The sequence below is a fragment of the Moschus berezovskii genome, chromosome 2, assembly GCF_049115385.1.
Source record: "Moschus berezovskii isolate FMDL1 chromosome 2, NW_MosBer_1.0, whole genome shotgun sequence".
NCBI classification, from domain to species: Eukaryota; Metazoa; Chordata; class Mammalia; order Artiodactyla; family Moschidae; genus Moschus; species Moschus berezovskii.
This window is the reverse complement of record NC_142461.1, coordinates 14274896-14300401: the sequence shown is the minus strand read 5'-3', so window position 1 is coordinate 14300401 and position 25506 is coordinate 14274896. Positions and strand designations below refer to the sequence as shown.

The 25506-nt window shown below is 49.3% G+C and overlaps 1 protein-coding gene and 1 pseudogene across 1 annotated transcript; both read left to right on the top strand.

Annotated features, from left to right (window-relative positions):
* The first annotated feature begins 4181 nt into the window (after nt 1–4181).
* PEF1 (penta-EF-hand domain containing 1) lies at nt 4182–24150 on the top strand. Its single transcript, XM_055397919.2, has 5 exons — nt 4182–4330; nt 14150–14459; nt 18700–18855; nt 19340–19483; nt 22918–24150. Exons 1-5 carry the CDS (start codon nt 4307–4309, stop codon nt 23145–23147), a joined length of 864 nt encoding a protein of 287 aa, XP_055253894.1. The 5' UTR covers nt 4182–4306; the 3' UTR covers nt 23148–24150.
* Nucleotides 7644–7765, top strand: LOC129538737 (small nucleolar RNA SNORA70; annotated as a pseudogene).
* Nucleotides 24151–25506: the final 1356 nt, after the last annotated feature.

Here is a 25506-nt window from a genome sequence, read left to right as displayed (position 1 = left end):
GCGGGCTTTCTCTAGTTGCAGTGAGTGGGGGCTACTCTCCAGTTGGGGTGCACAGACTTCTCATTGCAGGGGCTTCTGTTGTGGAGCACAGCTTCTAGGCACGTGGGCTTCGGGAGTTGTGGCTCATGGGCTCTGGAGGGCTGGCTCAGTAGCAGTGGTGCACGGGCTTAGTTTCTCTGCAGCACGTGGTATCTTCCCAGACTGGGGAATCGAACCCATGTCCCCTGCATTAGCAGGCAGATTCTTAACCACTGGACCACTAGGGAAGCCCCCAGTGGCTACTTTAGATCTGGTGTCAATGTCCCCACCCTCACCACCCAAGGAAGTGGTATTTGAACTGAGAGCCGGATGACAAGGAGAAGCTAGCCAGTGAAGAGCCAGTGGAAGAGCATTCCAGGCAGAAGGAACTGCTAATTCTAAATCTAGAGGTGGGAATGAGCTTGGTACGTTCTAGGGGTGGAGACCAGGCCAGCACAGTTGAGAGTGACCTGAGGACCACAGTGGCGGGAAGAAGGGCTGAAGAGGCAGGCGTGGTCTTGCTTACAGAGGGCCATAAATGCTATCAGGATGAGTACAGTTACAGATGTTCCTGTAAGAGTTATTGGAAGCCTCTGGAGGAGTTTAAGCCCAGGAATGACATGATCTTATTTACATTTAAGACCATCATTCCAGCTGCCCTGTGAAAAATAGAATGTGGGGGAAGGAGTGAAAGCAGGGACATTGATCAGGAAGCTATGGTCATGGTCCAGGCCACAGATGATGGTGTCTCAGGCTAGGGTGACTGTGCAAACATGGTCTATTTTTGAGCTAGAGCACATGGAAGTGGGAGAGTGTGTGGAGAAACAGAGGTTGCACAGGAATGATCCTCGGTTTCAGGCCTGAGAGACTGGGTGGATTTTCAGAGATGAAGGAAAGGAATGAGCTTGGGAAAAATTATCAAAGAGACCTCTGAAGCAGGCAGGCTAGAATACAGCACAGCGACAGTGCCAAGTGCAAAGGGAGGCAGGCAAGAGCGTGGATAACTCTGCAGCTGGTGGGGATGTGGGAGGGCTAGGTGAAGCATGGGACTGGAACTGTTTTTTTTTTTTTAATTTACTTATTTAATTGACTGCATCAGGTCTTAGTTGTGGCATGCAGGCTCAGTAGTTGCTGCGTGCTGGCTTAGTTACCTGGTGAGGTATGTGGGACCTTAGTTTCCTGAACAGGGATGGAACCTTCGTCTCCTGCATCGGAAGGTCGATTCTTAATCACTGGACCACCAGCGAAGTCCCTGGAACTGAGCTTTGAAGGACTGGACTTGGGAGGGCTGCTGGTTGGGTGAATGGAGTGGTCTGAACACAAGTCTTGTCTGAACACAAGTCTGGGCATGAATAGGTGCCATAAACTCATTTTTTCAGATCTCTTTATAGTTTCTGACAGTGGAGGAAACTGAGACTCAGAAATTAAATGACTTGCCTGAGGTCATAGAGTTAGAAAGTGGTAAAATCAAGATTCCCCATTCCAAAGAGAGGGGGCTGAATGGTGGAACTGAACGTAGGTGTACAGAACAGCAGACAAACAGGGGCTATAAGACATAAGATGAAAAGGTGAGGCTGGGCCAACTTGTGAAGGGTCTGTTGTAGTGCAGTGAAGAGGCTGGACTTATTTTGTAGATGGAGCTGAAGACAAGCCATTGGAGGTTCTCCAGTGAGTGAGGAGCATGATCAGCACTATGATTTTGGAAAGTGCTGGCTGTTGACTGAAAAAAAAAAGCAAAACATGAGCGCTGTGAGTTATTTCATTTGGTGCAAAATGAGGGCTATAGTCTGGGAGAAAGCATTTCAGATATTTCTGAGAAACTGCTTGGAAGTGGTAGGAGGAAGGTCAGTATATATGTGATTTTGGTGAAAGGGGAATATATGTAATAAAGCCCATATTTTTTGCAGAATGTGTCTGCCAGTTACGAGAAGATGTCACCATGGAGGATTTTAGTTCTTTCATAGGTACAAGGTGATGCAAGAACGGGGCTCATAACATTTTCTCCTGAAAATACCTAACTAACTGAAGACCTATTCTGCCAATTTTCCCCAGAGCACATAATGCCTCATTCCGAATCTCCACGTTTAACTCCTTTCAGGGGGTGTTGAAGGTCAGCAGCAATAGTGGCTCATAATTTGATCCTCTGTAGAGATAGATGGTGGAGAAGGCAATGGCAACCCACTCCAGTGTTCCTGCCTGGAGAATCCCGGGGACGGGGGAGCCTGGTGGGCTGCCGTCTATGGGTTCGCACAGACTCGGACACGACTGAGGTGACTTAGCAGCAGCAGCAGCAGAGATAGATGGCAAATGCTAATTTGCAGGTGACAATGGCTAGATGGCCAAAAGTGACAACACCTCGTAACACTACTAATTATTTTTAAAAATACAGTTCTGGAGATACAATGACAAGCAAAATCAGACACAAGCTGTGCCCCACAGGACTAACAAATTAATCAAATAAGCATGCAAACAAGTGGAAAGCCTAAACCACAAAGAAGCAAATACATGACTATGAGGTCTTTGTCAACTAAAAAAATGTTTAGAGTTGTGAGTCAAGTTTTATTTGGGGGCAAAATGAGGACTGCAGCCTAGGAGAGAGCACTTCAGATAGCTCTGAAAGACTGCTCCAAAGAGGCAGTGGGGGGAAGGTCAATACATAAGCTGTGGTAAAGGGGGAGTTCAATGCACTCCTGAGCTTACTTCACAAAAGGTTTTCTGTTAATCATGAGGAACTGATGTCACCATCAAGGGATTTAGTGCCTTTCTAGATATGAGGAAATGCAAGGATTGGGATCATAAAATCAGTTCCTGAAAATATCTAACTGTCTAAAGACCTGTTTCATCCGTTTCCCAGGAGCACAGAGTGCCTCCCTCTCCACCCCGAATTCCTTTTGGGGAGTGTTGAAGGTTAGCAGCTGCACCAGCACAGGCAGACGGGAAGGGCCCTTGTTGGTGCAGTTCAGTCGCTGGCAAAAGCTCTTTGCAAGTGCCAATTTGTAGCTGACATCTCTTAATAACCAAGATTTTACTTACATTGGGGATCAGTCCTCAACACTTCCCTGATGAGACCTGGGACAGCCATTGACCCCAGTTCTAGGCTACACTCTGCCCCTAAGCCATAGTGAACTAGGGCAGGTCACTGGACCTATTTCTCCATTTACGAAACAAGTCAGCCTTATGTAACTCAATGAAATTATGAGCCATACCATGCAGGGCAATCCAAAACAGACGGGTCACAGTGGAGCATTCTGACAAAACATGGTCCACTGGAGAAGGGAATGGCAATCACTTCAGTATTTCTGCCTCAAGAACCCCATGAACAGTATGAAAAAGCAAATAGATAGGATACCGAAAGATAAACCCCCAGGCAGACAGATGTCCAGTATCCGACCAGGGAAGAGAAGAGAAATAACTCCAGAAGAAATTAAAGAAAGTGTTCCTCAGTCCTGCTGTACTGTTTGCAATCCTAAAAACTGTAGCCCACCAGGCTCCTCTGTCCATGGGATTCTCCAGGCAAGAATACTGGAATGGATAGCCATTTCCTTACCCAGGGATCGAACCCGTGTCTCCTGCATTGCAGGCAGATTCTTAACCCTTTAAGCCACCAGGAGAGCCTGAACGAATGAAAAGGCTGGGCCAAAGTAGAAACAAGGCTCAGCTGTGGATGTGTCTGGTTGTGAAAGTAAAGCCTGAAGAGACCCGAGATGATTTAATTTCCCTCCCATTCTGACGTCTTGGAATTTTCCTGTCCAAATACCACAGATCCCACTCCAAAGTTACTTGACATATGGTGTCCTGACGTTAGAACGAAGTACTTCTAGCCCTAGCCTCTGTCCTTCCCAGGATGCCTCTGTTCCCCGTTGTCAGGGTAACCGCTTGGGCCTTCCCCTGGTGGAAACTTGGCCCGAAGGCAGCAACCACGCCACTTTCATGCGTCCTTTTTGCCAGGTTAAAACATGGCCACCGCTGCAACACCCTACCCAAGTTTCTCTCTAAATACCCAGGTCGACCAGTTCCGGGACCTACTCTAGAGCAAGAAAGGGACGAAGAGCTGAGCCACCACAGTAAACAAGTTTTCCGGATTCGGTCTCCTGACCCTTGGCTCCTGTGGCCTCTCTCTAGGAGGCGCCAAATCTCCGCCCTAGAGCGTCAGTTCCGTCGACCCATGCGTCCAGGATAGACAGTCTCATACATCCAATCAGAGTAGGGCCCGCCCCCAGACCCAAGAGGAGGCGGGGTTGACGCCTGGAAGCTCCGCCCCTCTCGGACGTGTGACGTCAGAGTCGCCATGGCCAGCTACCCTTACGGGCAGGTGAGTGTGAGGGGCGGGCGAATTCAAGTAGGGCCCTCGCTAAGTCCTGCCTGGAACCCCCTGCTTCGCTTTCTTCCCGCCTTCTCCGCGCCTTTCCCACGCTGAGATTGTCTTCTGCGAGGTTGCGCAGGAGAGAAGGGAAAAGGGATGGTCGGTCGCGCCTGGCTAACGTCACGTAGGCATGCACGTCTGGGAGGTCGTGTCGCGCCTCCTTTGACGTTGCGCACGGGAAGATTTGGGGCTCTTGGACCCCATAGTCAGACTGCGCTTGGCCTGGGCCTCCCGACTCTCCCAGGACTCCACCGGGGCCCGCAAGTCATCAACGCCAGCAGAACGTTTAGAGCACTGGTTCTGTCTGTATCTTTTGGGGAGTGGATAAAAATACACCTCTGACGTACTGCATCTGAATAATCAGGAGAATCTGTGGTTTTAGCAGACTGCACAAGTGAGCTTGTCTGGCCACAGATTTAGTCCAGTACCTTCGTTTCACACATAGAAAAAGTAAAACCCAAGAAGACATGGAATTTATTTGAAGTCGTTAGGCAGCAGAACCCGGAGCTGTCAGCAAATGCCTCTTCCCCAGCGCACCTTGATCCAGCCAAGAACGCCACAGCAAGGTGATTCTGTGGCCAGAATACGTTGTTGGATGACAGAATGGTTGAGTGATCAGGTGCAGTTTGGAGTCAGAGGAAGGTTCACATCTTGGGTCCATCAGTTAGTTTAGAGCCCTTAAACAGGGTACTTTTGCCTTTCTGAGTTGAAGTTTCCTCCTCTGTAAAATAGGGCCACATAATAGGGTCTATTTCATAGAGCTGTTATGAAGAATAATGAAGTGATGCTCGTAAAACCTTTGGTATAACTAAGAGTGTAACGGGTGTTACCTTTTACTATTTTGATTTTTCCTAGATGGTCAGTGCTGGAAGAGCCTTCAAAAGAGTTCCTTCATTTTATTAATTTACTTTTAAATGTCATTTATTTGGCTGCCTCCGGTCTTAGTTCCAGCAGGTGGGATCAAGTTCCCCGGCCAAGGATGGAACCTGGGCCCCCTGTGTTGGGAGTGCAGAGTCCTAACTGGTGGACCACCTGAGAAATGCCAAGTTCCTTCATTTTAAAAGGAGGAAACTGAAGCTCAGAGAGGGCTCCTGAGTTGCCCAAGATCACACTAATTTAGGAGATAAAACCCATGCAGGAAAAATTGGCAAACAGGGTCACATGGGCTCTTACTAAGCGCTATGTGTAATCACATACCAAAAGATGTGGCAAGAGCCCTCTTAGGGAGTGCAGCCCTGTACACAGTATTTGGACATCCATATTCTCAATCGTGAAGGCCCTACAAGCAGGCTTTCAGGAATAATTGATTCAACTTATAACTCTGGAAAGAGCCCAAAGAGGTTAAGTGGCTTGCCCATGGTTGCACATAGCAAGTGAGGGAGCATCTATGCTAGAACTTAGAACTTTTGTTGCATACTTAGCAGAGGTAGGAAAGAGAGGCCCACTGGGGCTGAGGTTAGGAGGAAGTATAACCAAGCTCGGTTCCATTTGCTGAGGCTTATGAGATGATAATAAGTATTGCTCAGAAGGGAGTATAGATAAATAAGTTTGGGAAATACTCTGTTAAATATAGCTTAGTAACTTTTTCATCACAGAATTCTTGTTAATAAACATTGTATATTTGCCAGAGAGGGACAGAATATGCAGTGTTTCTTAAATTTACTTAACCATGGAAAACTCCCCCTCCCCTGTTTTGAGTCTGGTCATTATTTTGGTGACACATTATTCTTGAGGAATATAGTTTGGGAAAACTTTGCCATGGTGCATTGTTCCTCGGTGGGTGGTCTGCATCAGAATCCCCTAGGAGCTTGTTAAAAAAGCACGGTTTAGATTTCCACCTCAGACCTGTTCTGTACCCAGAAAAGGCCCAAGCGTCTGCATTTTAATAAGCTTTTGGAGATCATTGGTATGCATCCTAGAAGCAGTGACATAGAAATGAGGAGCCTGAACTTCCAGATTAGACCGAATTAGGCTGGAATCCTAATTCTACTATTTAATATTTATACCCCTTTGGACAAATCATCTAAGGCCTCTGAGTCAGTTTCCTTCCTTGTACAGAGGGAGGAATGATACTTCATAGGGCTGAAAGAGGATGAAATATGGTAAAGCCTGTAGGCAGCTTGGTGCATTGCTAATGTGTAGCGTGCTAGCTTGTGGTGGCATCGCTCTTGTTGCTGTGATCGCTGTTATTGTGCTGTGCTGCCTGGCCTTATGCTCAGTGAGATAGTGAGAAGGAGCCCAGAGAGAAATGTGCCTCAAGTAGAAGAAGAAATGCTTTTCCCTCACCGTACCTTTGTTCCTCCTGTCCACCTCGTGGTCCACAGTGTTGCAAGAAAGGAAGCGGGTTGTTTGAAAGCATCCAAAGAATTAGTACTGCCTGTCCTCCACCCAGTATGTAGCCCTGGAGGATTCCAGCCTCCTGTTAGGAACCAAAATTCCTGTAACTTTCCACTGCCGCCTGCCTGGGGGGGTTCTCAAGCATGGACTTGGTGTTGGAGAAGTAAAACTCGAGTACCCTTTGGTCGTGTCGGGGAACCAGCCTAATGGATTTCAGCACATATGAGCTTGGTCTCTGAGACCAGAGAGATTGGCTTCAAACCCCTCCACTGCCATTTCCTTGCAGAAATTTCCCACCAAAGTCTGAGGCTTGGTATCGCCCTTTTTATAAATGGGATCATAGGCATACCTACTTCAAGAGTTACTGTAAAAATTAAATGAGATAATCCATGGTAAGTGAGTGATACTGTGTTTTGGCATATAGTAAATACTCCAGGTGCAAGAGTGACACAGACACGTAAATTGTAGAATCAGCGTGATGAGTGTTAAACGGGAGTAAGAATCAGGCCTGCACAGGAGGGACCCCTAACTCAGTCTTGAGGGAGGGAAGGCTTCTTAAAGGAGATGACATTTAAGCCCAAAACCAAACATCCGGTAGGAGTTGGCTGCATGAAGAAAGTATTCCTGTGGAGGGAATAGTGTTCGCAAAGGCCAGGAAGCAAGAGCCCAGTATTGTGGAAGAATTTAAGGAGATCAGTCTAGTTGTAGTGAAGAGGAGGGGGGAATGGTAAGAAATGAGACCAGAAAGGTAAGCAAGGACTAGATCTTAAAGGGCCTTATGTTCTTTTTGAGGAGGGTGGACTTGTGAGGGATCTCCTAAAGAGTTTTATCCCATTTGTGTTTTGAAGCTGTTACTGGGGGGCACTGTCAGGATGGGTTGAAGCAGGGAGACCAGTTTCAAAGCTATTGAAGTAATCTAGATGATTTGCAGCCCATTAAGCCGACTGTGCTCTTTCTACTCTGGGGGCCCAGTGGGCCATGGCCGCAAACAGCAACCTCCTCTGTAGTATATACAGCCTGTTGCCCTAAGGGACCTTGGAGACAGCCTTTTCCAGTGGACATTCATGACTGGCATGCTGTCCCTAATCTAGACTCCAAGCAGGTTATGTGCAGTGTCTTTAGAAAGCGCCACGGGAGAGTGGCCAGGTACATTGGCCAAGTCATACTGTCTATCCGCACCAAGCCGTAGAAAAAGGAGCATGTGATTGAAGCCCTCTGCAGGGCCAAGTTCAAGTTCTCTGGCCACCAGAAGGTCCCCATCTCCGAGAAGTGGGCATTTACTTAAGTTTAATGAGGATGAATTTGAAAACGTAGTGGCAGAAAAGTGGCTCATCCAGATGGCTGTGGTGTCAAATACATCCCTAATCATGGTCCTCTGGACAAATGATGTGCCCTGCATTCATGAGAGCCTTGGCGCTGACCCCTCCTTATTCATGCCCACCAATAAATCCTACTTTCCTGTCCAAAAAAAAAAGTTACCTAGGTGAGAGAACAGTGACCTGGTGAACATGGAGCTGGGAAGTAGAAGTGAGAAAACTTGGTGCCTAATTGAGGCCTCAGGGAAGAGGAAAGAGCAGGGGTCAGGGAGTGCACCAGGGTGTCCCTTCACTGCGGTGGGCACACAGAGAGCAGATTTGGATGGAACGTCAGGAGGCTGTTGGATATGAAGGTCTGCAGCTCACAAGAGATGAAGCTGGAGAGAAAGATTTTAGAGTGTCAGCACGGGAGGTGGTAATTGAAGTCTTGGGACAATTCTTGGCTCTCTGTTTATTGGCTACAGGCTTCTAGCCTTTAAATATTTTAGGACATTCTGTTGGTGAACACCCAAACCACTCCTTCTGTAATCTTGTGACTGTTTAACCCCTTAGAATGGGCTCTAGCCTCCTGCAGCAGGCTGAGGGTGGCTCCAGAGCACGGGCTTGTCTTTGCAACACAGCCGACTCTTCCCCGTCAGCCTCAGCATGGACCAACCTTTGACACCTCCGAGCTTTACTAGCATCTTCAGGGTAAAAGAATGAGCTCTCAGAGCCAAATCAAAATGTAGGACTTTCTGAGTGGGTTATTTAAGAGGGGATTGAACTGAACTGAACTCCCCACTAGGGCTTCCTCAGTGACACAGGTAAAGAATCTGCCTGTGATGCAGGAGATGTGGGTTTGATCCCTGGTTTGAGAAGATCCCCTGGAGGAGGGCATGGCAACCCACTCCAGTATCCTTGCCTGGAGAATCACATGGACAGAGGAGCCTGGCATGTTACAGTCCATAGGGTCGTGAAGAGTCAGACATGACTGAAGTGACTTTGCGTGTGCAAGCTCCCCACCAAGACTTACAGGAATGTAAGCAGAGATTCCATATGGTGCTACAGAGATTCCATCATTGATTGAAAGGTTGGACCGGGAGAGCTCTGGGGTCTGTTACAATACTGTGGGTCTTGAATTGGGTCTGAGTGCTGGATAAAATTCTTCTGAGTCTCCCTGATTTCTGGGCTTGAAGCCTCTGAAAGATCACCTAATTCAGCCTTTCCCCCTTCAACCCTGCCCACTGTAGAGACCCATTACATCTGACATATATTTTGGACAGTCCCTGCCACTGGCATGTGGTAGACTCTCACCCATTTATCATGAACACTTAGAAGAGGGTAGAGTGGGTGGAGTCATGCAGACCCTGTTTTAAATTTCACTATTTCTAGCTGTGTCCTCCCAGGCACATGATTAAACTTTCTGGTCCTTAATTTTCTCATCTGTAAAATAGGGATCGTAGCCCTTACCTCATAGGACAGAGGATCAGCGAGAGCCTTAATAAAATGTTAATTGCTCCCTGCCGCCACCCAAATTTATCAAATGTATTTTACTTGCAATCAGTAAAGACATAGGATTAGTTTGGAAAAGACCCTGATGCTGGGAAAGATTGAGGGCAGGAGGAAAAGGGAGCAACAAAGGATGAGGTGGTTGGATGGCATCACCGACTCAATGGACATGAGTTTGAGCAAGCTCCAGGAGATAGTGAAGGACAGGGAAGCCTGGTGTACTACAGTCCGTGGGGTTACAAAGAGTTGGACATGACTTAGCAACTGAAAACTAATAATAACAACAAAGGGTTAGTTTTCTGTAATGTTTTGGAAACCGTGGTTACTGAACTTTTCCTGTCTTTTTTCTCCTTTTTTTTTTGATAATCTTGTGTTTATTATCAGCATGAAATACTCTTGGAAAAACCTCTTACAGGGGCTGGCAAGTGGCATGGAGTAGTATAAAAGAACATGGAGTCAAGGACTCTCACTCCTGTTTCATTTCTGGTTCTGACCTTTAGTGACAACTCAGTGACCCCGGGAACCATCTTCGCCAGCCTGGATTCTGGTGGTTTTACTTTCCTCATCTTATGGTGCAGACTAGAAACCTGAGTCATCCTAAACACTTCCCCTTCTTCACTCCTCCTTCCATCGCTTCCCTAATCTAATTAGTTGCCAAGTCATGTCTAGTCTATCTCTGAAATAGCTCCAGAATCCATCCTGTTCTGAGTCTGCTGTCTGGTTCAGGCTCTGCTTGTCCAGCACCTTGGCAGCTTCCTCCCCCGCAAGCTCATCCTCCACACCCTCTGCTGCTTAATTCTCTAAACAAGGCTCTGATCACATTTCTTCCCTGTTGGAAGCCCTCCTGTGGCACTCCATTTCCCCTGGCATAAAGCTCCACATCTTCTGAGTGATATTCATTTGTTCACGTTTTTACGGAGGCTTGCTGGTGCCAGGCACTGTGCTGGACACTGGGGTGCTGTGATGAATGAGGCCCAGTGTCTGCCCCCAGGGAGCTCACTGTTTTGTGACAGAGAGAAATTCTTCTAAGATGCAGCTCCCGCCAGCTAACCAAAATGCAGCAGGAGCGGTGCTGGGACAAGGAGCACGGAAAGAGCCTGCTTTTCTGAGCTCACACTGCGTTCTTGCCCCTGCCCCCTGGTGGTTAGCCCACTCTGACCACTCCATACTTGCCCTCAGGTCTGTGCCTTTGTCTGTCTCTTCGCTTCTGTCTGGGTTATCCAGTTTCCTTTTGGAGAATTCCTGTGTGCCAGACTCTGCCTCCTCCAGGAAGCCTTCCTTGAGCCCCTGGCTGCATGTGTTCCTTTGATTGCTTATTTACCATTTGACAAATGGAACCAATCCCTCTACCCATGGCTCTGAATAGTATTTAAGTCGATTGTCTGATGACATTGGTTGGATTGTATCACAGTTACCCCAGGCTCTTCACGGCCAGGCCCTGTTTTGTCTAGCACAACCTAACACAACAGTATTGCTCTGTAAAGTTTTACTGAATGAATGAAGTCTTTTCACAGTTGTCCACATCAGTTTCTGAAAATAGGCCTACTAACACCTTCCTTTTTTTCTATTAAAGGATTGTTGGTGGGATTTTGCCAGTAGCGTTTATGTGCGTATGTGAAAGTGCTTTGTAAACTGTACACCTGAGGGCTTCAATGCAGGGCAGAAAGGAAAGGGTTTAGTTGCCATCAGCCCCCTGGATTGTGATAGTGCCAAGGTCAGAAGCCCTGCTGGGACAGCCCTTGCTTGATTGTCGTGGGGGCCTTTCCTGAGGTAAGGTGTCTTTAGCCAGGAACAGTTTATGGCTTCGCTCACAGGAGTTCTTGGGAGCAGCGACTCCCTGGCTTCTTGTCCAGCCTGTTCTTTGGTTTGCCCAGCCTCTGCAGAGTCCTAGCCCCTCTTCTAGCCTACCTTGGAATCCTGTGCCCTATTGCTTAAGGAAAGAGCACTGTCGCAGGAGGTAGTGGGAGTCACTGGGCTGGGGTGTGAACAAGGAGTGGTCTGCCTCCACGTCAGTTTCTTGAGCCAGTCCCTTCCCCTCACCTGGCCTTAGTTTCTTGTCTGTGAACTGGAGGGGATGGATTGAAGAGGTTCCCTGCGCATCTCTCCAACCCCATTGGGAATCTTTTAAAAATTGTATCTATTTATTTTTGGGTGTGCTAGGTATTTGTTGCTGCACATGGGCTTTCTCTAGTTGTGGATAACGGGAGCTACTCTTCCTTGCGGTGCGCAGGTTTCCCACAGAGGTGGCTTCTTTTGCAGAGCGTGAGCTCTAGGATGCGTGGGTTTCAGTAGTTGTGGCCGCACAGACTTAGTTGCCCTGAGGCATGTGGAATCTTCCAGGACTAGGGATCAAAGCTGGGTCCTTTGTATTGGCAGGCGGGTTCTAAACCACTGGACCACCAGGGAAGTCCCCCTTTTTATTCTTTGTTGGTGCCATGGCACCTGGCTTACGTGTCCTTATGCTGCTTTGTTAAATGTTACAGAGAGTGTTTCCATGCTCCTTCGAACATTTCTCTCTCCTTTATACACCACACCGTGCCCCCTGCACCCCGCCGTGCCAAATTTACCTGGCTCAGGGCTTTGCTGATAGTAATAATAATAATTAATATAACAATAGCAGCTATGATTTATGCCAGACACTGTTGTAAGAACTGTTTGTCTTGTCTTAGATTCCCGTCCCGTCACTCAGTCGTGTCCGACTCTTTGCGACCCCGTGGACTGTAGCCTACCAGGCTTCTCCGTCCATGGGATTCTCCAGGCAAGAATACTGGAGTGGGTTACCATTTCCTTCTCCAGGGGATCTTCCCAACCCAGGGATTGAACCCAGGTCTTAGATTAGTGCTTTTCAAATTGCCTTTGGGGAAGGCTCTGCAGGGCTCACTCACAAGCTCGCAAGGGAGGGCTTGTGAGCCCGCCTGATTGGGGCTCTGGAATCCCCACCTCCAACCACAGAAAGTTTCTCTTGTGTTTTTAAATTTGTATTTATCAAAAGGTTCTTTAGCTAAAATTTAACAAAAGCTGTATACATTTCTTGTAATCTGCACAACAGTTCAGTGAGGAAGGGATTATTATGTATTTTGCTTGTGAGAGAACAGGCTTAGAGAGATTAAGCCACTGGCACATGGTCATGAAATCAGCTGATGAGAGCACAATATAGAACTGAGATTTGCCTGTGACTTCATTATCTGTGAAGGAGTCTTGCCATGAGCTCTGGCAGCTTCCAGGGCAGAAGAGTGCCCACGATGCTGAGTGGGGAAGGACCTGCCACCCACCCTCCCTCAAGAAGCTTCTCTTCCTTGAGCAGGCAGTCCCTCTTTAGATCAAGTGTGAATTTGGCCTTAGCCTTGAGGGTAACTGTCAAGGAAGCCATCAAACACAATTAAAAGAGAATGTCCAGGTTCACACTGGCTAGGCCACTGGTGGTTGGTCTAGGACTTGTCTAGATGGTAGCATCCTCACAATGTTTGGAGCTGGGCCCAGTTGCCCTCTGTGCCCTTGAACTTAGCCAATGTGCAGAGGCCTTGAGGCTGTCCTGCATTCGGCCTTTGACTGGCCTGTTAGGGAGATGGAGCCGAATACTCTGAGTCTCAGGGATCCCTGGCTAGTGGTATGGGGACACGAACAAGAGAGGGAGTGCTCCCATGTAGGCTCTACTGTACCCATGGCCCGGGCTTAGCAGCCAGGAGACCTGCATTCTGGCCCCAGCCCTTCCATGCAGTTTTGTGTGATTTTTCTGGACTTGAGTTTCCTTCTCCATAGGGGAGTGCTACTATTAATAGTTCATGGGGTCACAAAGAGTCGGACATGACTGAGTGACTGAACTAAACTGAGTGTTTTGTGCTAGGGTCCTGTCAGAACTCCTCACGTGATAGGCCTCATTTCATTCTCATACTAATTGGTAGGCAGGCACTTTTAAAGCAAAGAATATTGAGAAGCTAAGTCATTGGACCAATTAGTAAATGGCAGAACCCCAACTTGAACTGGTCTTTTTCACTCCTAACTGTTGTCCTATATTACTTTAGGAATAGGGTCTTGCCTGCCTGTCTCACAGAGCTGTGGGTGAGTCTGGGGAAATGTTTTTGCATCATGAGCTAGAGTACAGTAAGGAAGACGTGGTCTGGGTGAATCCATTCTCTGGATGCACCGTTGGTGACTGGAGGGTCAGGGGCATTTGCTGGAGATTGCGTTTGTGCTGTGAATTCTGCAGGTAGAGGTGGGGGTGGAGTGTGGATTTTGAATTCAGTTTGATTCATTTGCTTGCTTACTGATACAATCCATATTCACTGAGCATCCATTCTGCCCCGGGGGCTGGGGATAAAGTGGCAAACCAGTCAGGATACCAGCCCTTGTGGAGCCCCTTGGTGTGCAGGGAAGGGCAGTTTTCCAGGGGAGCCAGGAGAGCAGGTTTCCAGCCCTGCCTCTGCAGGTCATGGGCAGTGTGATTGGATAAGCTGTATGTCTTCTAGACACCTCGGGTTCCCCATCTGAACCATGGGATCATGAGTCCAGTCCAGCCTGTAGGATCAGTTGAAAGAAAGGCTGTGGCAGGGCTTTATAACTGTAAAGTGCTGTGCCGTGGCTAGATTTTGGCCCTGTCCTTCTGACCGATGTCTTGCTCTTCTTGCAGGGCTGCCCAGGAGCTGGAGGACAGGCACCTGGAGCTCCTCCGGGTAGCTACTACCCCGGACCCCCCCACGGTGGAGGGCAGTATGGGAGCGGGGTACCCCCTGGTGGTGGATATGGAGGAGGTCCTGCCCCTGGAGGGCCTTATGGACCACCAGCTGGTGGAGGACCCTATGGACACCCCCACCCTGGGGGGATCCCTTCTGGAACTCCGGGAGGACCCTATGGTGGCGCAGCCCCAGGGGGCCCCTATGGTCCACCACCTCCAAATTCCTATGGTGCCGGACCTTATGGACAGGGACCACCTCCTCCAGGTAAGTAGGGGACTTGGACTCCAGGTGCCTTGAGCCTTGTTCTGAGTTATCCAGGGCCCTTGTGTGCACTTCTTGTGAATGCACAGGCAGCCTGCTCTCTGGCTTCTAAGCATCTTGTCTCTAGCTTTGCTTGCATTAGCAGAATGAGAAGTCTGTTAATTAGCTTTGCTGTGGTGACAACAATTCTGGAATCTCTGGCTTACAGCAACAAACGTTTATTTCTGTTCCTCCCTCACACTTATTTACTCTTGCTTACACGTCGGCAGCTGCAGGCTTGGCTGCTGAGGTTCTGCTCCACGTGTCTTTTCTTGCCAGGCTCTCGGCTGGAGGCGCAGCCCCCGTTTGGGGTATGCTGTTTCTGTGACAGGCAAAAAGAACAGGAGAGCTAGGAGGAATGCACAATGCCTCCTAAAGCTTCTGGTCTGAAGGACTTTATATCTCTTCCACTCAGGTTTATCACATCCCCTGGTTCAAGCCTGACATCAATAGGATGGGAGTGGATATTTCTCTCATTGGAGGAGCTCTGCAGCCCCTAGGCAGTGGAGAGGATGTACCATGACCTTGTCAGAAGTGGGGGAAGGAGTGGATTAGCCAGTCATTGGGGACAGTACTACCATCTGCTGTGGGAAGGAACCCCATTTCTGTGTAAGGGAGACTGCTTATACGCAGAAAGGCACAGTAGCCTAATTGCTGAAAGCTTGGGCTTTTGAGATAAGATCATTTACTGATCTGACCACATTACTTCATCTCTTTAAGTCTCAGTAGCCATCTGTAAAATGGGTAAATATCACTGCTTCACAGGATCGTTAATAAAGATTAAATGAGAAGTAGCAGGTGAACACTGGGCACAGTGTCTGGCCAGTGGGAGGGGCTTACTAAACAGTGTTCTGTTAGAGGGCTCGTTCTGGAACATTCTCAGCAAAGAGGTATTCAGCATTTAATGTGACAGCAGATATGACAAGGGCTGTACCATTGCAGGATGCCGAGGCAGGCAGGGGAGTAATGAGATGAGATGGGGAAGGATAAAGAGCAGAGGCAGTGAAGGTGAGCTGCTGGACAAATGGGGCTGGGGAGGGGGCTTGGCAACTCAGTGGATGTGGAGAAGCTTAGGTGGGGGCTTCAGGCTCAGTGAAGACTGCTGAGTGGTCTCAGACCGGCTGTCAGGAAAGGTGAGTGCCCAGACCCCTGCGACCTCCCAAATAAGTGAACCTGTTCACAGCATACTTGTTCCGAGGAGTCCGCCTTGGCAGTGAGGCAGCCTGAAACCACTCTGGTGCACCTGAAGGGCCTCCAGGGAGTGGTGCTGCAGGGAAACTGCAGCATCTTGGAATACAGACCGGCAGGTGGCCGAGGGAGAGGCTCAGACCTTGGGGGTTCTAAACACTGGGAGCCAGTGGCATTTATCTTGTCAGAGCCGGAGCTGCTGGCTATTTGCTTTCAGCTCAGCAGCTTCCTGGTGGATTTCCTCCTCCTTCTAAAATTTTGTTTCTGAGCTTGCATGAGTTCCCAGCAGGGGACTGGAACCCCTGGCTGTGAAGCTCACTCCTCCAGGGCCTGAGGCCAGAGATATTCTCTGGGGCTGCAGAGGAGAGGAAAGATGTACTTCAGACTGTTAACTGCTCACCCTCTGCAGCTGCCTCTCTTCCGACCACCATCATCTTCCTCCAGTGCTGCCTGTGAACCCCTGGAGCAGTGCTTCTTGAAGTATGATCCTTGCATCACATGCTCTGGAATCACCTGAGGGCCCATCTTAGCCCTGCTGAATCCAGGGTCTAGAAGTTGAGCACCATGCTCTGCCAGAGAGGTTAGGCCCTTAAAGTTGCCCCCACTGCCCACAGGGAAGATCCTAGGGGCACTCAACTCCCAAAGGGCCTCTCCAGCTCCTCACCTGCCATTGCCCCTCCCTCCCCCCAGCCCGAGACCCCATGGAGGGCTCTGAACACACTCTGTGCCTTTGCACACAGCTTTTCTTTTCCCCATCCCAACTCTTTTATCACCCTTTCAGACCCAATTTTAAAAGCCCTTCCTCTGTGAAAATGTGACTGCACACATTCCAGGCCCTTTGTGAAAATTTTATTTTGCCATTATGTCACTTATTCATCACAGAAACCCTGGGAAGTAGGTCCAGTTTAGAAATGGAGGAATCAGTACTGAGAGAATGGAACGGTTTCTCTAAAGTCACACAAGCTAGTAAGGATCAGAGCTCTTTGCTTCCAGAGGCCGAGCTGTTCTCTGCTGATTGCAGAGACCACGTGTTCCAGAGACTCTTCGCCCCTGCCTGTGGCCTCCTCCACGTCTGGCACAGCAGCTGTTTTTTTAGGAAAGAGGGTGGGGCCTGTCGGGATTTCCCATCCGAGCAGGTCAGCCTAGTCCCTCAGTCAGGCAAATCTTTTTCCTTCCGGCCTCACTTTGGGCACTGGGCGGTGGTTTCTGTGCAGTCTCTGATACTGCCTTGTGCCAATGAGCCCTTTTTGTGGCCAGTCAACTCAGCAGGTTTACCAGTACTCTGGCTTTTTCCCAAGACAGTCTTCTGTGCTTCTCCGCTTTCATCTGCCACCCTCTCCCCTCACCCCCAACCCACCCTGCAGTCACCTTTCCAAATGAATGATCCTTTCTCGCATCTTCTGACGTACACACAAAGCTCGCAGACACCCAAAGCTGTTTGAACCACTGCAGCAACACTAATAATCATCAGTTACACAGAACTTAGATGGTGCCAGGTGCTGATCTAAGGGCTTTCATGTATTCATTATACCTTCATAGTAACCTTATGAAGTGGAGGCTTTTGTGTCCTCATTTCACAGATAAGAAAACTGAAACACAGAGAACTTTGTAGAGCTTAGCCAAGGCCGCACACGGGAGAACTGAGACTTGAACCAGGAGGCCACCTCTAGCGGGAGCTGAGCACCTTCCTTTTCTGTGTCCTGCTGTGCCCCTGGGGATTCAGAGATGAGTTAGGCTTGGATCTTGCTTGCAAGTTGCTCCGAGTATAACCTGGAAGAAGTAGGGAAAAACATGTACACAGAAGAGTGATCAGGGCTGTAGAGTGAAGGGGTACAAAGGAGAGAGGGAGGAGGTCTGTCCAGGGATGGAAGAAGAAGAAAGGCTTTAGGGAAGGAGCAGCATTTTCTTTGAGTTTTGAAGTGTGGATGGGAAACGGATGCAAAGAGCTGAGGGAGAAGGGGGTGCGAAGCAGAGAGAACCCAGTGTGTCAGGGCTCCATGGAGGGGCTGGGCCACTCTGGGGAGGAGCAAGGGCCTTACTGCAGCTAGGCTGGCACAGAAGGCTGGGGAGAGACTGACAGGTAGGCAGGGGCGGACCACGTGGTGGGGAGACGGGAATGCTGTTTTAGGGACTCTGGGCTTCATTTTGTAGGCAGTCAGGCGCCTCTGAAGAGTTTTGAGTTGAGGGAGGGGGAAACTGGTGAGAACAGAGTTTTTTCGACGGTTACTCAGCTCCAAGTGCTGGATGCTGGAGAGTTGTCGTATGGGGGATTTGGTTAGGATTTGGGGTTTGTTCCACAGTCAGGTGAGAGGGTCTGAATCAGGGCAGGTGCAGTAGGAACAGGGAAGAGTTGATAGCTGTGTGTGGAACTGCCAGCTTTGGGCAGCTGTTTGGATGTGTGGGGTGAGGAGGTGTCAGAGATGTCCGCAGGGAGGTTCGCAGATGAGGACCTTTGGAGGCCATGGGGAGGGAGGAACAATGGAGCTCCGTGGCCACCCACACTCTGGTAGGTCCGGAGAGGATATGCCTGCTTTCATGGTGCCAGGGCAGTCAGAGATGGACCAGACCTGGTTCCCACTGCAGAGAACTCCCTGCTGCCTGATGCTCAAGATGCCTGTCTCAGGGCCATGCGTGTTAGATGCTCAGCAAACAGTTTTGGGTCCCCAGTCTGAGGGGGGAAGAGATGATCCCGCTTCTCAGAAGATTCTTAATCTGACAGACAAGTCCCTGTTTCTTAGAAACTGAAAATCAAATAGAAGAGTGGCTGGAGCACTATAGGAAAAGCCTGAAGGATTTGTGGAGTAGAATTCAGTGCATTTACACAGAAGGTCCTCTTCCATTAGAGGAAGGGTGTTGTCTTGATGAAAGACAGGGAGGGGGCAGACAGACCTGTAAGGCTTTCAGAGAAGGGAAAACCTGTAGCCAGGGAGGCACTGAGGCTGGCCCTTGCCAGCATTTCTGCAGATTGGTCTTGCGACCTGCGTCTGACTGTCCTGGTTGGCGCCCCTTCCTCCAGGTGGCGCCCCTCCTAATGTGGATCCTGAGGCTTACTCCTGGTTCCAGTCCGTGGACTCTGATCACAGTGGCTACATCTCCATCAAGGAGCTGAAGCAGGCCCTGGTCAACTCCAACTGGTCCTCATTCAACGATGAGACATGCCTTATGATGATAAGTGAGTCCTAGCCCTTCCCCATGGACTCGAGCTGGGGTCGAACCACCTCCTGTCTGACGGGAGGCAAATGGAAGGCCATTCTGAGGAGAATTCTTTCGGCCAGGGAGGATTTCAAGCAGGAAACTGGGTTCACGATGAGATATCCCTTAAACTGAGAGCTCTTTTCCTTAGATCTTTTCTGAAGTTCTAGACATGGCTAAGTCACAGGCCAACTCGGTTTCTCGTTCTGCAGGATGGGACTACTTGTCCTGGTGGATGATGGCAGGGAGGGGGTCAGCCGCAAGCCTGTGGAGATGATGCGGTTTTGGCAGGGATGGGACTGGTACAGCGCTTGATGAGGGTGCATCTTGGGTGCTGGCATCTGGGCCTCGGGCCTATGGTTCTGTGGAGTCTCCTACCCCAGCCTGGGGAGACGGGCTGCCTGAGTGGTACCTGAGGACCCTGGGCCCTTAGTCTTGAAGCCTTCTTTCCCTTTCCCCCCAAGACATGTTTGACAAGACCAAGTCAGGCCGCATTGACGTCTACGGTTTCTCCGCCCTGTGGAAGTTCATCCAGCAGTGGAAGAACCTCTTCCAGCAGTATGACCGGGACTGCTCGGGCTCCATTAGCTACACAGAGCTGCAGCAAGGTGAGGGCCTGGCAGGGACTCGGTGCACAGGCACAGCGGACCTTTCTCTTTACTCCCTAGGACAGAGCAGGGGGTGCCCTCTGCTTTCTGACCACCTCGTGTCCAACTGCACTACAAAATGCTGCCCTCAGCACAGGCCCCCTCCCCACCCCATCTATGACCTGGCTGAACAGTGAGCCAAATCCCGGGCAAGGACATGAGCAGCGCTGGACTCTGACAGTGAAATTCCTGGCAGCGCTGGGTCAGAGAGATCCAGCCGGCAGGGAGCCTTTGGGATGGAAACTCAGCAGCCCAGGGCACTTTAAGGCTTGTGTGGCTCTTTCCTCTTGAGTTTCTAGCATGCAGAATGGAAAGAGCCCTGTAGAAGGGCTCAGAAAGATGGCTTCTGTTGCTGGCTCTGCTGGAAGGCAGTTTCCTTCCCAGAGTACTCTAAATGTAGTTGGGTAAGATGACATGAGGTCACAGCTCCAGGTCTGGTTCCAGGTCTACCTCTAGAGGACAGTTGGTTAGTGTGGTTGATGAGAACTGGACAGGGAGCTTTGCCAGCTGAGAGGGCAAAAGGGCTCCCCAGGGAACCTAGACCATCGCCCTGGCCATGGATTTTACTCAGACCGAGGAGCTTGGAGGCAGGGGGAGAGGGGAGCTCCCTGGTGGAAGAGAAAGGAGGAGATTTGTCCTGAGCACCTGCCCTGGTGTTGAGTGATGATCCAGTGATGGGTGTTTGTAGGGGTGATACCATCACAGGAAAGCTAGTACTTATTGAATCTTTGCTATGGGCCAGGCACTGGAATAAGCTTTTCTCCTATGTTACATCATTCTGTCTCTGCATGTGATAGGTACCGTTTCTTATTCCCCACCCTTAGATGAAGGATCTCTTATTATTACCCTTTTACACATGAGCAGTTCTGACTGTTGCTTCCTGACCTGCATACAGGTTTCTCAAGAGGCAGGTCAGGTGGTCTGGGATTCCAATCTCTTTCAGAATTTTCCACAGTTTATTGTGATCCACACAGTCAAAGGCTTTGGCATAGTCAATGAAGCAGAAATAGATATTTTTCTGAAACTCTCTTGCTTTCTCCATGATCCAGCGGATGTTGGCAATTTGATCTCTGGTGCCTCTGCCTTTTCTAAAACCTGCTTGAACATCTGGGAGTTCACGGTTCACATATTGCTGAAGCCTGGCTTGGAGAATTTTGAGCATGACTTTACTAGCGTGTGAGATGAGTGCAATTGTGTGGTAGTTTGAGCATTCTTTGGCATTGCCTTTCTTTGGGATTGGAATGAAGACTGACCTTTTCCAGTCCTGTGGCCACTGCTGAGTTTTCCAAATTTGCTGGCATATTGAGTGCAGCACTTTCACAGCATCATCTTTCAGGATTTGAAATAGCTCAACTGGAATTCCATCACCTCCACTAGCTTTGTTCACAGAGATGCTCCCTAAGGCCCACTTGACTTCACATTCCAAGATGTCTGGCTCTAGGTCAGTGATCACATTATCGTGACTATCCTGGTCATGAAGATCTTTTTTGAACAGTTCTTCTGTGTATTCTTGCCACCTCTTCTTAATATCTTCTGCTTATGTTAGGTCCATACCATTTCTGTCCTTTATCGAGCCCATCTTTGCATGAAATGTTTCCTTGGAATCTCTAATTTTCTTGAAGAGATCTCTTTTGTTTTTCCTATTCTGTTGTTTTCCTCAATTTCTTTGCATTGATCACTGAGAAAGTCTTTCTTATCTCTCCTTGCTATTCTTTGGAACTCTGCATTCAGATGCTTATATCTTTCCTTTTCTCCTTTGCTTTTCGCTTCTCTTCTTTTCACAGCTATTTGTAAGGCCTCCTCAGACAGCCATTTTGCTTTTTTGCATTTCTTTTCCATGGGGATGGTCTTGGTCCCTGTCTCCTGTACAATGTCATGAACCTCCGTCCAGAGTTCATCAGGCACTCTATCTATCAGATCTAGTCCCTTAAATCTATTTCTCGCTTCCACTGTATAATCATAAGGAATTTGATTTAGGTCATATCCGAATGGTCTAGCGGTTTTCCCTACTTTCTTCAATTTAAGTCTGAATTTGGCAATAAGGAGTTCATGATCTGAGCCACAGTCAGCTCCTGGTCTTATTTTTGCTAACTGTATACAGCTTCTCCATCTTTGGCTGCAAAGAATATAATCGATCTGATTTCAGTGTTGACCATCTGGTGATGTCCATGTGTAGAGTCTTCTCTTGTGTTGTTGGAAGAGGGTGTTTGCTATGACCAGTGCGTTCTCTTGACAAAACTCTATTAGCCTTTGCCCTGCTTCATTCCGTGCTCCAAGGCCAAATATGCCTGTTACTCCAGGTGTTTCTTGACTGCCTACTCAGATATGCAGATGACACTACCCTTATGGCAGAAAGTGAAGAGGAACTCAAAAGCCTCTTGATGAAAGTGAAAGAGGAGAGTGAAAAGGTTGGCTTGAAGCTCAACATTCAGAAAACAAAGATCATGGCATCTGGTTGGGGGCGGGAGGAGAAGGGGACGACCGAGAATGAGATGGCTGGATGGCATCACCGACTCTGTAGACATGAGTTTGAGTGAACTTCAGGAGTTGGTGATGGACAGGGAGGCCTGGCGTGCTGTGATTCATGGGGTTGCGGAGAGTCGGACACAACTGAGCGACTGAACTGAACTGACAGATGAGCAAACTGAGGCTTAGTCTAGAAAACTTGCCCAAGGGCCACATGGCAAAAGGGGAGCCGAGGTAGTAGCCTGAGGGGGTAGATTATACAGGGGTGGGCATCCCTGCTGGGATTGGGAGACATGGGGAGCAGTGTGGAGGCTGCGACCTTGGGATTGCCCTGCAGCCTCACCCGGGGGAGATAGGGGATTTATTACTTTTAACAAATAACACTCTGAGTGTTTATTATGTGCCAGGCAATATGCCAAATCCTTTGCATGATCACCTCCTTTAATCCTTACTAGAACCTACAAGGTAAGTAATATCCCCATTTTAGAGATGGTAAGACAGAGGACTAGCAAGGTTAATAAACTACTTGCAGAGGAGCTGTCTTAACTCCAGAGCAGGCCCTCATAGCTTCAGCTGAGCTGCCCTCTGATGTCTGTTGACTTGGAGCAGGATGGCCCAAGGAGGCTCAGGCTTCCATCTGTAATACAGACAAATCAGAGATGAGCATGTACAGACTAGTGTCATTCTGGGACCCTGCGGGCCCCTAACTAAACAGACAGTAGAGACCTTGAGAGCAAGCGATGGGGGCCTTCCAGCTCAGGGGAGCACCCAGAGCTCCGGCTGTGCTCCTGCCATCTCGGACATCTGTCCCATTTTCACTTTGGTGCCAGTCCCTTTGAAGTTCCTGAAGTGCTGTGCTCCGTGGAGCTGGTCGACGGCAGTGCTCACGGCAGGTTTTTGTGTCTGCTCTGTGTGCCCCTCCTCTCCAGCTCTCTCCCAGATGGGCTACAACCTGAGCCCCCAGTTCACCCAGCTCCTGGTCTCCCGCTACTGCCCACGCTCCGCCAATCCCGCCATGCAGCTGGATCGCTTCATCCAGGTGTGCACCCAGCTGCAGGTGCTGACCGAGGCCTTCCGGGAGAAGGACACAGCTGTGCAGGGCAGCATTCGGCTCAGCTTCGAGGACTTCGTCACCATGACAGCCTCTCGGATGCTATGACCAGCCCATCCGCAGAGTGGGGAGCGCGCCGGGCGACGAAGTTTCCTGGCTCCTAGGGTGGGAGAAGCATGTGGGCCTCTCTTCCTTTCCTGCCCCTTCTAGAAAAAGAATTCTCCCTTGCATGATGCAGCAGTGTTCCTAAAGAGTGCTGGGAGTCTGTGTCATGGCCACCAAGTAGTGGGGGCCTTAGCTGAGGCCACACAGTTAGGGCTGACCGAGGAGAGGACTGGAAGTTGAATGTCCTTACATCCCTGAGCATTTAAATGGCACATCCTTGTGCCAGTTGCAAGAGATGCAAGTCACAGCTGTGGAGTTACTGTCCAGTTGGCTGGCTCCAGCCTCTAGCTTTTCCTTCTGTGCCCTGACACCAGTGGTAAGTATTCGTCAGCCTCTTACCATTAGCACACTATCTTGTCAAACAGACCCCATTTCTCCAAAGTGGAATCTGACTGGGGTAGGGGTGAGAGATCTGCCCATGGGACCAGTGGCTTGTATTCCACCCCCACAAGGCCGTATGTGGTTGACTTCTAGCTGCCCAGGGGTTGTCCCTGCTCAGGGAGCTTGGGCCGTCTGCTCTCTGGGCACCTTTGGTCAGGCTACCCCTCTGCAGCTCGGACCCCTCACTTGCCTGCGTTTTCTGCTTGGCTTCAGTTCCCAGGGAACAAGTTGCCACCTCCCACTGCCAATGCTTTTTTTATTTGTGTTGTTTTTTTTTTTTTCATTTGGGGCCAAAACGTTCAGTGACACCGTAAGCTTCAATATAAGAATAAAATTCTGGAGTTCCATGTTTTTCACCATACCTTCCCAGTTAAAGGCCCACGCGTGTATCCATTTAGTCACTCGTTTACTTCATTCAACGAATATTTAAGTACATATTATATCCTGTGGTCCGCAGCCTTTTTGGCACCAGAGACTGGTCTTGTGGAAGACAGTTTTCTCATGGATGGGGGAGTAGGGAGGGAATGGTTTCAGTACAATTAAAGTGCATTACATTTATTGTGCACTTTATTATTATTGGGTTTCCCTGGTGGCTCAGAGGGTAAAGCGTCTGCCTGCAATGCAGGAGACCCGGGTTCTATCCCTCAGTCGAGAAGATTCTCTGGAGAAGGAAATGGCAACCCACTCCAGTATTCTTGCCTGGAGAATCCCATGGACGGAAGAGCCTGGTAGGGTACAGTCTATGGGGTTGCAAAGAGTCGGACACAGCTGAGCGACTTCACTTTCACTTTCTTATTATTATTACATCAACTCCACCTCAGATCATTAGGCATTAGATCCTGGAGCTTGGGGACCCCTGCTGTATACCATGCTATGCAGAAAGAAACAGCTCAAAGGGCATGGCCTTCATGGGGCAGCTATCACTTACCTGGGTGAAAAGTGTCAGGGCCTGCCCAGTTCAGTCCAAGGGGCTGACTGTGTTTTATAACAGTTTTAGGGCTGGCATTCTGGGCTAGAAGCCGCCACCCCAGACTTCTCACAGCACGGCCTTTTATCATCTCAGTCAGTCAGTTCAGTTGCTCAGTCGTGTCCGACTCTTTGCGACCCCATGAATCGCAGCATGCCAGGCCTCCCTGTCCATCACTAACTCCTGGAGTTCACTCCAACTCATGTCCGTCGAGTCGGTGATGCCATCCAGCCATCTCATTCTCTGTCGTTCCCTTCTCCTCCTGCCCCCAATCCCTCCCAGCATCAGAGTCTTTTCCAGTGAGTCAACTCGTCGCATGAGGTGGCCAAAGTATTGGAGTTTCAGCTTTAGCATCAGTCCCTCCAATGAACACCCAGGACTGATCTCCTTTAGAATGGACTGGTTGGATCTCCTTGCAGTCCAAGGGACTCTCAAGAGTCTTCTCCAACACCACAGTTCAAAAGCATCAAGCTCTAGTTATATCTTCCAGACAAACTGCATTTATGAAGTCATAAGATCCTGGGTGTTCATTGGAAGGACTGATGCTAAAGCTGAAACTGCAATACTTTGGCCACCTCATGCGACGAGTTGACTCACTGGAAAAGACTCTGATGCTGGGAAAGGTTGGGGGTGGGAGGAGAAGGGGACGACCGAGAATGAGATGGCTGGATGGCATCACTGACTGTGGACATGAGTTTGAGTGAACTCCAGGAGTTGGTGATGGACAGGGAGGCCTGGCGTGCTGTGATTCATGGGGTCGCGGAGAGTCGGTCACAACTGAGCGACTGAACTGAACTGAACTTTCCCTCCATTTTTATTAAGCTCAAACATCTGTACTTACCAGCTGGATCTTCAGCATGATAATCAGCCTATGCCAAATGTCTATAGTGATCTGACAAAATCTCAATCAAAAGCCAAGACACCAGACATTCTGACTTGCCAGGGAGACTTGAT